Source organism: Lissotriton vulgaris, chromosome 10, assembly GCF_964263255.1.
Source record: "Lissotriton vulgaris chromosome 10, aLisVul1.2, whole genome shotgun sequence".
In the NCBI taxonomy this organism is placed as follows: Eukaryota; Metazoa; Chordata; class Amphibia; order Caudata; family Salamandridae; genus Lissotriton; species Lissotriton vulgaris.
Window position 1 is genome coordinate 1,066,366,418 of NC_141698.1, and position 13,391 is coordinate 1,066,379,808.

At 43.3% G+C, this 13,391-nt stretch overlaps 1 protein-coding gene across 1 annotated transcript in view; it reads left to right on the plus strand.

The window, feature by feature from the left end:
- Positions 1-13,391, plus strand: part of NEK10 (NIMA related kinase 10) — a 1,232,468-nt gene that overhangs the window by 184,757 nt on the left and 1,034,320 nt on the right. The window contains exon 8 of the mRNA XM_086942130.1: positions 4,296-4,374. Within this exon, the coding sequence (XP_086798256.1) occupies positions 4,296-4,374 (79 nt within the window). The remainder of the gene's footprint in view (positions 1-4,295; positions 4,375-13,391) is intronic.

A 13,391-nucleotide genomic window follows, 5' to 3' on the forward strand; every position in this document is an offset into this window, starting at 1 on the left:
GACTGCGTGGAATTTCTGTTTTATCTGTAAACCATCACACATATGCTTAACAAGGGCCCCATTGAAGTGCCCCCCATTGTTTGACTAGATCAAGCGGGGCAGACCGAATCGTGGCGCAAATTCCTTGAGAAGGGCTTTTGCTGTTGCCATAGCAGTATTCTCCTTGGCAGGGTAGGCCTCAACCCATTTTCTAAAAGCACAAATCACCACCAGAACATATTTTAACTTATTAACACGCTCCATGTGGATATAATCCATCTGGAGTACTTCAAAAGGCAGCGTTTGGAGGTGCAAAGTTTCCACTCAGGACATTTTCTCCCTTCCCCGGTTTGTGTTGCAAACAGACCATGCAGTATTGGATTAACCGGACAGCCGTCCTTTGTATATTAGGGTTGTTCCATACTGGGTCCAGGAGCCCGCAAATACATTTTGCTCCTACGTGGGCAGGCCGTGAGCCATAGTCACAACGGCCTGTACTAATGCATTGGGTAGTAACCATCTCTGTTTTTCTGTCAGATCAATCCAACAATTATTTTCGTCTGGTCTCCCTACTTCCTTTTCCCATTTTTCTAATTCTGCGGGGGTGGCTACCTTTTGTAATTCTCTCACACTTTCCATAGTATTATCCAACAAGTCAGATTCCTCCACCTATCTTGCGGAGGACGTAACAAACATAGCTGACATTGGGGATTGAGCTGTCTGTTTGGCCACCTGATCTGCAAAAGCATTTCCTTCCCCCACTTTGTCCACTATTGCCTTGTGTGCACTGCATTTGATGATGGCTAATTTCTTGGGCAGAGGGAGGGCATCTAGCAGCCGTAAAACTAAGGGGCCGTTCTGTATTTTCTGACCATGGGAAGTAAGGAAACCCCGCTCCCTTCACAGCCGCCCAAAACTATGGGCTATGGGTCTGTGTAGATGTTGACTTCGAGTCCTTCACTCAATTCACAGGCTCGTAGTAAAGCCATCAGTTCAGCCACTTGGGCTGACCGGTTGGGTACTCGAAATATTTCGACTACTGTTTGCATATGCAGCTGTTGTTGTTCCATCTGCTAGTTTAAAACAGGGCCCATCCACATATAACTCCCCCTGAGGGTCAGATAGAAGAATGTCGGTAAGGTCAATTCTTCCTTTGGTTTCTTCTTCAGTACAGTAAATGCAATCATGTGTGTCAGTGGTAGTTTCACTCGGAGGGAGTGGTAACAGTGTAGCTGGATTTAGTGTTGCACATCGTGTGATCGAGATGTGTGGTGCAAACAATGTCAATTCATACCCAGTGAGGCGTGCACTTTTGAGATGCTGTGTTTTTGTTTTATTTAGCAATGTGTCCACAGCATGCGGCACCATCACCGTCAGATTGGAATTTAGAACGAGTCCTTCCGACTGCCGGATAGCCACCGCAACAGCTGCTGTGGCCCTCAGACAGCTAAGAAGAACTCTGGCGACATTATCCAATGTGGCTGACAAATAAGCGCAAGGTCTTTGCTTACCACCAAAGTCCTGCGTTAACACTGAAAGTGAGCAACCGTCGACCTCAGGCACGTATAGTACAAAAGGTTTACGGTAGTCAGGAGTGCCTAAGACAGGAGCAGAACATAAGGCAGTTTTTAAAGAGTCAAAAGAGTGCTGACATTCATCCGTCCAGGGGAGGGGTTCATGCACGTCCTTAGTAGTCAGATGCAACAGAGGTTTAGTGAGCAATGAAAAGTTAGGTATCCATTGGCGACAGTAAGAAGTGATGCCAAGAAAAGCACGAACTTCGCACTGCGTGCAAGGAACAGACATATTAGAAATGGTAGTAATACGTTCAGGAGTTAGTCGCCTACCCTCCTTCGACAGTAGATGACCTAGGTAGGTTACCTCCTGTCGACAGTATTGGAATTTAGACAAGGACACCTTATTCCCCTTTTCTGCCAAATGATGTAGCAATTTAACAGTGGCAGCTTTGCAGCCATCTTCTGTATCTGAAGCAGTTAGCAGGTCATCCACATATTGCAGCAATACGTTGCCTTCCCGCAAGTCCAGGTCGTCCAACAGAGCCTTAAGGGCTTGGCTATATATGCTCGGACTTTCAGTATAGCCTTGAGGTGCACGACAGAAGCGTAAGCTTCGGCCAGACAACGAGAATCATAAAATCTGTCTTCTATCGGGATGGATAAGGATGCTAAAGAAGGCATTTTTCAGGTCTATGACCGAAAAATACTGGGCAGTTGGTGGAATCATCGTGAGGATCGTGGTGATGTCTGTTACCACAGGATACTGTGGTACAACAATCTTATTAACGGCGCTAAGGTCAATCACAAAATGGTAAGCATCACCATGTCCCTGTGAACCAGGATCAGAGTTCTTTTTCAAAATCGGGAGGATCGGGCTATTGCAAATATTAGCAGCCATTTCTTCCACCACCCCTTTGTCGATGAGATCTTGAATAATGGACAGCAGAGCCCGTTCATCGGCTGGTGCTATTTTATACTGCGGGATGCGTGGTAATTTTGCGCCAGTTTTCAATGCAATATGAACCGGGGGAATATCCAACTTACCCACGTCCCCGGTTGCCCATAGGGTCGCAGGAATGCCATCAAATTCAGGGGCAAGAGGTTCATTTTTAGCAAAAGATTGTTTCATGCAGTCAGCGTAGGGTTGTATTGTTAAATAAACCCCATCAGCGGAGCAATGTATTGTGGCATTTAATTTTTTCAGCATATCCAAGCCCAGCAAATTCTCCCCACAATGTGAAGTTAACAGAAAAGGTGTGTCGACGGTGGCAGGACCAATTGTGAAGGGGAGAGGTTTTGAAATGGGACTGACAACCGGGACTCCCGAGAATCCCACTGAAACATTATTTTGCCCGTACAGAGCTGCCCCTGGAACCAATGATCGAGCAACTGAACTATTCATTGCTCCCGTGACAATTAGGAAATTCTCAGAAGTCCCCATCAATTCCCCTTTTACATAAGGTCCCTGTTGATTGACCGGGATCGATACTTGGCCCCTACTCTGTCCCTGGCTGTCCTATGCGTGGGAATACGCATCCTGATCCTCATATGCGTAATCCTCGTGATAATATTGCTTGCCTTGATGACCATCAAAATGATTTCGTTCAGACTTGCCTGATCCTTCTTCCCTGCGCATATCACTCCGATCGGGGACGCCTCGTCCTCGTCCTCGCCCTGCACCGTTCTGGGCAAGCAACAAGGGTTCAGGGGTAGGTTTGGGTTTCGGGGCACAGGAGTATTTTAAGGGTTCAGGGCTAGATTTGGGTTTTGGGGTAGAGGGGTATTTTAGGGTTCAGGGGTAGGTTTGGGTTTTGAGGTACAGTGGTATTTTTAGGGGTTCAGGGCTAGGTTTGGGTTTTGGGGTACAGGGATATTTTTAGGGTTCAGGGGTAGGTTTGGGTTTTGAGGTACAGGGGTATTTATATGGTTCAGGGCTAGGTTTGGGTTTTGGGTTCAGGGGTATTTTTAGGGTTTAGGGATAGGTTTGAGTTTTGGGGTACAGAGTATATTTATAGGGTTAAGATGGGTTAGTGTTTAAGGGTGTTGGGGCATTTTAAGGAGTAAGGGCGGGTTATGATTATAGGGGGCAGGGGTATTTAAAGGGAGCAGGGTTGGATTAGCACACAATATGAGACATGAAGGGCGGAACGTACCACACGTCCCCAGCGTTTGTCACGCCCCCAGCACACGCCCACAGCACAACGCAGACACGCCCACAGGGGACTACTTTGCTGGCACGGTTCTTTTACCTTTTAAATGTATATGGTGGGTGTCTGCATAGCCTATGTCCTTCTGCTGCAACTGCCCTTTCCAATGCTGTATTGGGTGTTGTGATTGGTGCTGTGGTTCCTGAGATTACCCGCCTCAAAGGTTTGGGCTCTCTCTTTTTTATATTAGTATGGATAGCAATACAATTTTACAAGTGCATCTAGTTAATTATGCACTGCTTTATTTTGTAGGGATTACATGTTTGATTTGTGTGTGTATTGTTGAAAAAGTCCTTGCACCTCTACGTCTCTGGATATTACTGGCCTTTGAGACTCGATGATGTTCTTTTTTCATTGAGACTCAATGCATCGCAGGAAGCATTATTTGCTTTTAAGACCTCTTAATTCATAGAGGGAGTGACCTGGTCTCCTAATGCATATGGTAACTGTCTTATCTCCAGTCTGCTTTGGTCCTGTTAGGGATGCCTGGACTCCCGCAGTTGCACCCCATTCAAGCAGTCCGCTCAAACATACTAGCAGAAGTCACATCATTCAAGCGAAAAACAAACATGTTGCCTTTTCTGCCCCACAGCACATGGAGGTAATCGCAGACTGCTACCTTGGATATGGTGATGAGCAGTATAATGTCGACAAGCTGGTGAATATGACATGTAAGTACAGGTTTCACATGTGCATTAAGGTAAACGGATGACAGTAAATTCAAAAGACTCTCGGCTTTCTGGGACCCATTTTCTAGAATTTGCCTAATATCTTAAAACAAAAAATATAACTTTTAAAATCATTGTGTCACACTAATGCTACTGAGTGAACTGATAATTTAACCCCTACTTCCTTTAAACCAGGAGGTTATTTTGTTTTTAGTTCCTTAAAACATGCCTAAACATTATAACATGAATAAAATGGGATTTCGCTACACCCAGGACACTCTCTCACTTCATGCTACTGGCTGTTTGGTGATCATGCTACCTTATTGTATTGTAATTGCATTTATATAGCGCTTACTACTCCTGATAAGGCATTGAAGCATTTTACACTGAGGAACATGCTGCTCCAGGAACCCAAGGTTATGTTAGGCCAGTGTGTATTGGTTATTGTTGGTTATTAGGATTAATCTTGTGCTCTCAAGAAAACTATTCCCTGCATTTACTCCAGTTACCTTAGGGTAGATTACATTACTAGGAGTTAGATGTGATCATTAGTAAGGGAATGGGAGTTCATGCTGATGGTTGGTGAAACTGATGGGTGAGCTAGGGAAGACAGGGGTATTAAACTTGCAAAGCAGTTTGTTGTGATCTTTGAAATTTGATGTGGGCAGTTTGTAATAATGCAATAATAGGGATGGAGTCAAACATGACAGTTGGCGGTGCTCAGAGAGGAGGTGACAGTATATTGGCTACATTGAAATGCACGTGAGAATAATTAATTTTTAAAATGTGTGAAGAATCGTCATCACACATTACATTCTATACCTCATGTATGCACTATACACAGGATGCAAACTTTTTTTGTTTTGCATTTGCAGTGCAGAAGGATGAAGATTGGCAAAACTCATCGGCTTAGCTTTAATTTGCAAACACAGACATGTGCATGTGCGGTTTACACAGTGTAAGGCTGCCCTAGAGTGCCACTGACAAAGCAGGCCCTGCTGGGCTTCAACACTTGTGGTTGCGGTTGTTTCCTTCTGATGTCCCTGTGTCCGTACTTTTATAAGCAACAATGTACCCCAATATAGGCCTAGGTAACTGCAGGACCTTTTAACAACATTTGTCCTACCTTGCCCTGCAGAACGGCTCTGGTGCTGATCTTTACCGGTTAAGTGCCATATAAATGTCATGTGATTTTCTTTGAAAACTAAACTAATTTTTTTGCCTAAGGATTCTTAGTATCACATCTTAATCCCCTGCCCAGGATGTATACAGCAGGATTACCTTCTTCTGTATATTAACTCTGTACATAAGTTGCCGCTATCGTCAACCCCACAGACCCACAGTACCATTACACGGCTAGGTAGAACCCCTGAGGGTACCTTTCTGGGTATAAAAGAACCACATCTTCGCTGGGCAAACCAGAGGAGAAGCTTCCATGCTGACATAAGACGCTGAAGTCCCTGCACGCAGAAACTCCAGAACGCAGTGGTCTGACATCCCTTCCAGGGTGTCCAACTCAAGACCAAGATGGGATCCTTCATTCTCCCCCATCAGGTAATGGGGTTGGCTCTTTCCTAGGGGAATTTTGGCTTTACACCTACATACATGTTAGGTACACTTAGATATACTTAGCTAGGGTTTGCATCTTAGGAATACATTTGATTACTGCCATTTGTCTATATGCCGGCATATATTCACTGTTTTAGCACCATGGTAGAATTTTACCTTGTATTTACTCTGTTGGTGCTTGCCATCTTATACATTGGTTTCTAATGATTGTCGCAGCAAAAATGTTTATACTAGGATGATGCTGGTTCAATAAATTCTTATTGAAAACGTCCAGTCGTTTATTCTGTGTATTTCTCTGAGACCAAGTGAGCACGAGTGACTACATTTAAAGTACTGTACTGTTTCCACGATCTGTCAAGGATCAAGGGTTGTTATGTTCGATAATTGGCAGAAACTATTTGCTCCTTGGCAAGGTTAGGGAGCTTATAGTGGCAATGTGAGCTAACTGGTTTAAAGGCTAACATATCCTTTGGGGGTGTCTGGAATCAGTCGGGACACCAATCCCTCAGTTTGTGTTGTCTAAACGCGCAGATCCTATATAGATTTGTAGAAACTACACGATGTGGCGCCCAACGTGGTTTTAATTCTTATTTAACGGTCCAATATGAGTAGTTCAATTGTGCTTTCTCAGAGACCCCTACTCACGTTTACCCAGAGATGTCTGGAGTGGGAAGGGAAAATCCGCCACAGTTGAGTAGGTATATCCTATGTATTGGCTGTAGGTTTGTTCAAGCTTGAATGCTTATAGGTCCCAATAGTGTGAAAAACCTTATCTCTTTTTACCTTACAAACTTCCTTCCACAATGTATGTCCAAGACGGCGCTGCAAATGCAGAGGAAGCTGAGTAGGAAGGTCCTCTTAACATTTAAAAAAGTTGCAGAAATGCACTTAATATAAAATTAGCAGATTATGGTCTCTCATCATTAGGTGGGACCATTACCTTCATGATTGAGGCACACTAGGAATTTCGGACAGAGGTTTGCTATTCTTGGGTTAAATTCCCGCCTGCAGACGCATGCACACATGTATTTTATAGTTACATTCCAGATGAAATACCAGAAGAATATTATTTTTACAAGGACATAGAAGTCCTGTTAATTTACCAAGAACATATAAATTGGTTTAATAGCGCTCTCCCCAATACCACAAAAAAAGAGAGACTCGGTCCACTCAGCAGAGACGGAGAGACTTGGCTGGTTCTAGCTGCTTACACACTGCATCCAGAGACTGATACATTGCCAGCAGCAGACTTACATCCACTTTACAAAGAAATAATAAAGTGATACAGAAATCTTACACAGGTTCGTAATGCGAACACTTACAATTCAAGATTCAAGGGTGACTCAAGCTGGTCAACCACAAGGAACTGCAACAAAAATCACCCCACAAACGCTGAACGTGATTATGTGAAGAATGCCCACTAGACGTGAGCACAAGCCGTTCTGGATAGCACACAAAATAGCACAGCTTGAGGCAGTTTTTCCACAGACAGGCCCGCAAAAAAACATAAAATACTGACAATTGCTTGTCAATGGGAATCGCTCCCCCGATAGAGGACTGTACTACTTATGGTACAGTTTTAGCTGATGTTTATACCAGGACTCATGGTACTCCTTCAATAATAGTCATACCAGAAATATTGAAACAAATACAGAATGAGTACGGGGCAGAACCTACCCTGGATTTAGGGATGAAATTGATAGGCGATTTTGCACAGGTATCTACAATTTTGTTAGCTAACATAAAAGGGGAGGCAGCAGAGGTGGCTTTATGCCAACACCTGAGGTAATGCATTCCTGCACAACAGGAGCAAGAACTACCTAAAATTTTCAAAGATACCTATGCTTCACTGGGTAGAGATGATTTGAGAGCTAGACCTGTGAAACCACAATTAATGGGTATTCCTGAAAAGGATAACTCAAAGCAAGCACTGATTCTTATTAAAAGAAATGGGATAACAAACAAACAAAAACATTTTAAGTAGAATGCATCAGGCTCACAGGGTAGGTCTCCTCAACAGTAACCCTCTGATAGAAAATATATTCTTAGAAACTGTGACAATTTAAAAAAACCTGACAGGTATCAGGATACTGATATACGTTCCTAAACTGATAAACTAAAAACTAAACCTCAAAGAAGAAGCTAGCTGGCATTAAAATAAGAAATGCCCAGGATACTGAGGACTCAACTATTGAATGGGGAATGGGCTCTGACTATGCTAGACAGTGCAGCAGAAGTAACACTAGCTCGCCAGAACCTAATGGAATTTCTGGTGACAACATCGTTGAATGAACACACCTCGTGGAAACACCTGTTACAAGTGTAAGTGTCCCACATCGGTTATATAAAATAACGCTCCAAATGGAGGGGGACATACCGAGAAAAGTGAGGGGTCTCTTTTGGGAGAGCCTCACATATGGATACAAAACAACTGCCAGTACTGCTCCAACTATTTAATCCTAGACTCAATAAGCTGAGTTGACACTCCTCAACTTAGAAGGACCAAACATTCAGTCCACACCCAATGTTGTTATATAGAAGTTTATTTTCTACTTACAAAATTATTTTAAGAAACTTTTTGAATTTTTTGTTTGTATCAACTAAAGAAAGATCACAAGGGTCTATACACAAAATGGGGTTTGTCAATATGTACAATTCAAATGAACAAAAAGGGAAAATGTGTGGGTGATGCAGGGGAAGATGGTAGACAACATGAATATCCAATTCAACTCACTCAAGCTCGCAAACCTGGCATTCGTACTACAATCAATCCACATAGAACAGCTACACATACAACAAGTGGGGAGGTATGAAAGTGGCTATTTACAAGGGGAGGAAATTCCTATCCAATATATACAACAAGGGTAAGCAAAAAAGGCTCAATTCTTAATGAAAAAACACAAAAATACATTCAATATGAAAAAGTGGACAGTGGCAGTGAATTGACGGCGCCGGAATTCACTGCCAAACGAGGTTCACGGACAAAGACTACGGACGATGGACACATAACGGAAGTTTTTCCCTCCATTTATTGAGACTGGATCAAACACGTCAAACTTTACGAAGGACTACAAAACACATTCCATTTCCTTTAAAGAACCCGACAAGAAAACCCGACAGATTTTGTCTGTCTTTGGTCCTGAGGAGAATCCCAAGGAGTAATGGGATTCGAAACGCGTCGACCCCTCTAGATTGAATAATTGTTAAACTTTTCCTCACGGTGACCTCGTGTCATCGGGGTGATTGAGATTCAGCTAGTTGGTTGCATATAGTGCATTTGAATTGAGAAATTTAAGTTTGTCCACTTTTTCATATTGAATGTATTTTTGTGTTTTTTCATTAAGAATTGAGCCTTTTTTGCTTACCCTTGTTGTATATATTGGATAGGAATTTCCTCCCCTTGTAAATAGCCACTTTCATACCCCCCCACTTGTTGTATGTGTAGCTGTTCTATGTGGATTGATTGTAGTACGAATGCGGTTTGCGAGCTTGAGTGAGTTGAATTGGATATTTATGTTGTCTACCGTCTTCCCCTGCATCACCCACACATTTTCCCCTTTTGTTCATTTGAATTGTACATATTGACAAACCCCATTTTGTGTATAGACCCGTGTGATCTTTCTTTAGTTGATACAAACAAAAAATTCAAAAAGTTTCTTAAAATAATTTTGTAAGTAGAAAATAAACTTCTATATAACAACATTGGGTGTGGACTGAATGTTTGGTCCTTCTAAGTTGAGGAGTGTCAACTCAGCTTATTGAGTCTAGGATTAAATAGTTCGAGCAGTACTGGCAGTTGTTTTGTTTCATATAGTTATAGGCGTAGCCTTACTGCGCTCAAGCCAAACCCTTCTTTGTTTCAAGGCTCACATATGGATACAGCATCCTGTTGGCTGAAAAAATTGGCCACCTGATTTAGTTATGGACTGCCCTAAAGGGGAAGACGTAATATTACCAGCCTTCTCCGACCTCGTTCCAGAGTCACTAAAATATTCTTACGCGCAGGAGTAGGCAGTAGCCCTAGCTCCTGCACTCTACCAAAATCATGTAGAGTGGAATGCTGAGTCACCTCACCATGAAATCCCAATTAAAACTATTCCAACTTCACAGAGAGAGTACCCAATAAAACATAACGCAAAGAAACAAGTCAGGGAGTTCTTAGATCAACTTGAATACCAAGGTGTTATTAAAAATTGCACCTCTTTCATGATTAATCCTTTGTTTCCCGTAATGAAACCCGACAACTCATACCCTCTAGTTTTAGACTAAAGGCATTTTAACACATGCACAGTACAAAGTGCACAAAGTGCCACATTAATGAATGTTATAACAAAGTGGAGACAGTTCCTAAAGGAAAAGTGGACAAGTACTCCACAACCTAACTATGGTTATGAGTAACTTGTGAGTGTCTCCAAAAGACGGCTGAGTGTGCTTGAAGTGGAGGTAGACCTCCTGATATCTTTTTGCCCTCACACACTCTTGCGAGTGTAAAGCATGATGATGCTTTACACTCGCAAGAGTGTGTGAAGGCAGTGCCCAATGATGGGCAGTGCACATTAATGAATAACATTGTGCGGAAGAAATACAAAACAGCACTAAATATCTCAAATTGATTCTTTTGCCAAAATATATGACCTGAAAGCAGATATTTGACAGCATTTTCGACCCTAGGCTCTTAACGCCAATTCTGTAGACTGCCCAAAGGGCATAAGAAAACCATGGCTCTGCAACCTGGGCCAAGCACAGCCACTTCAGCAATTTACTCTCAGTAGTAGTAATGGTGAGTGATTGGAGGCTTCTCAGGGAGTCCCTATTGGAGGTGCTCAGATCAAATGAAGTTGAAAATTAAATACCACACACACTAATGCAATGTAGTGTCCTATGTGTTGGAACATTCTGTGCCTCAACCTTCTATTTTATTCCCACCTACGTTTCCGTCCCTCCTGGTCCAGGCAGCCCCCATGTAGGACCGACTAATGGTGATTTTATGATTTAGGCCTTTGTGCAAATTACCCCCTTTTATAATATACTAGCAGCCCATCCCGACGTTGCCCGGGTATGAATTGCTGCCGGCCAGTAGTATATTGTTTTGTAGGATTTCGTTTTGATAGCATCTCTTATCTGTGACAGGCCTGTGAAACGCTCCGATACACAGTGCACTGCTGATGCACTTAAGAGTGCGCGTTCAGTAGTGTGTGAACTCGAGTTTCCCTACTTTATTTTTCCTTGCAATATTGTATAGCGCAAACGCGACAACATGGCATGAGCACAATTTACATTAATGAAGAACACATTCATTTGTGGTAGGCACGGGGAGACAATGCGATTTACCTGGAATCACAGGATGTTGAGCTGATGCCGAGAGTCGAACGTAGCTCCCTAGCTCTAAAGTTCGCAATTCTAGAACTTGTGGCGGGAGGTGTGTCTAAAAGTGTATGTCGGTGCTGGCCATCAATGAGAGAGACCTGTGCATTTTTCAAATGGGTGGTGAAAAAATATGAGTATGTTTCTGGAGATGTGGGCCGCCGTGCCACCAATGTACTTACCAGGGGGGGGGGGGGTAAGTACCATGACTCCGCAATGCCATTTTAACGCATGGAATTACATTTTATATGCTTTTACCACGCATACATTTACAACGAAATTCGTTGTAAATGCATGAATGGTAAAAGCATGTTTTTTTTATGCTTGGATAAGGTAAGTATGGGTATAGGAGTATATGTTTTGGGGGTACTGAGGTATATGTTTTGGGGTGCTTGGGTATTTTAAGGGTTCAGATATAGTTTTGGGTTATGGGGTACAGGGGTAGTTTTAGGGTTTAGGGATAGGTATGGGGTTTGGGGTACAGGGGTATGTTAGGGTTCAGGGTTAGGTTTGGGTTTTGGGGTACAGGGGTATTTTTTAGTGTTCAGGGCTAGGTTTGAGTTTTGGGGTACAGGGGTATTTTAGGGTTCAGGGGTAGGTTTGGGTTTTGGGGTACAGGGTTATTTTTAGGGTTCAGGGCTAGGTTTGAGTTTTGGGGTACAGGGGTATTTTTAGGGTTATGGGGTTGGTTTGGGTTTTGGGGTACAGGGGTATTTTAAGGGTTCAGGGCTAGGTTAAGGGTTTTGGGGTACAGGGGTATTTTAGGGTTCAGGGGTAGGTTTGGGTTTTGGGGTAGGTTTGGGTTTTGGGGTACAGTGGTATTTTTGGGGTTCAGGGCTAGGTTTGGGTTTAGGGGTACAGGGGTATTTTTATGGTTCAGGGGTAGGTTTGGGTTTTGGGGTATAAGGGTATTTTTAGGGTTCAGTGGTTGGTTTGGGTTTTGGGGTACAGGGGTATTTTAAGGGTTCAGGGCTAGGTTAAGGGTTTTGAGGTACAGGGGTATTTTAGGGTTCAGGGGTAGGTTTGGGTTTTGGGGTAGGTTTGGGTTTTGGGGTACAGTGGTATTTTTGGGGTTCAGGGCTAGGTTTGGGTTTTGGGGTACAGGGGTATTTTTATGGTTCAGGGGTAGGTTTGGGTTTTGGGGTACAGGGGTATTTTTAGGGTTTAGGGATAGGTTTGGGTTTTGGAGTACAGGGTATATTTATAGGTTTAAGATGGGTTAGTGGTTAAGGGTGTTGGGGTATTTTAAGGAGTAATGGTGGGTTATGATTATGATGTGCAGGGGTATTTAAAGAGAGCAGTGTGGGATTAGCACACGATATGAGACATGGCATGAAGGGCGGAACGTACCACACGCCCCCAGCGTTTGTCACGCCCCAGCAGACACCCACAGCACAACGCAGACACGCCCGCAAGGGACTACTTTTCTGGCACGGTTCTTTTACCTTTTAAATGTATATGGTGGGCGTCTGCATAGCCTATGTCCTTCTGCTACAACTGCCCTTTCCAACGCTGTATGGGATGTTGTGATTGGTGCTGTGGTTCCTGAGATTACCCGCCTCAAAGGTTTGGGCTCTCTCTTTATTATATTAGTATGGATCTGTGCATTCAGTCTCTTACAGTTATACAGCCTTTCTAACGATGCAAACCTGTGATGTTTCCCATAGTCAGGCAAATGCTTGACTGTTGCAGCGCACAGCCTCTCTCCTGCTTCTTGAGGGATATCCGGGCAGGTGACAGATCATTCTAGGAGTCGGCAAGCACATATTCAGTGCTCGTGGCAGCCCCCATGAAGGCATGCAAAATCCAACTTCACGATGTAGCATAGGATCTCTTTTTGCATGATCACACCCAAGTTTTAGACTGATACTGCTAGTTTTTCGAGTTTGTAGTGTACTAGGCCATGCTGTCCAGGCCCCAGTGCATGTGCTCAGACACCCCCAACCCCCCAAAGTACATGTACAATTGGAAAATACCTGATATGCTCATTTAACCTACTTATAAGTCCCCAGTATATGATACAAGAGGCGCCCAGGGCTAGTAAGTTAAATGTCACTAGTGGACTTTATCACTTAATTATGCCACCA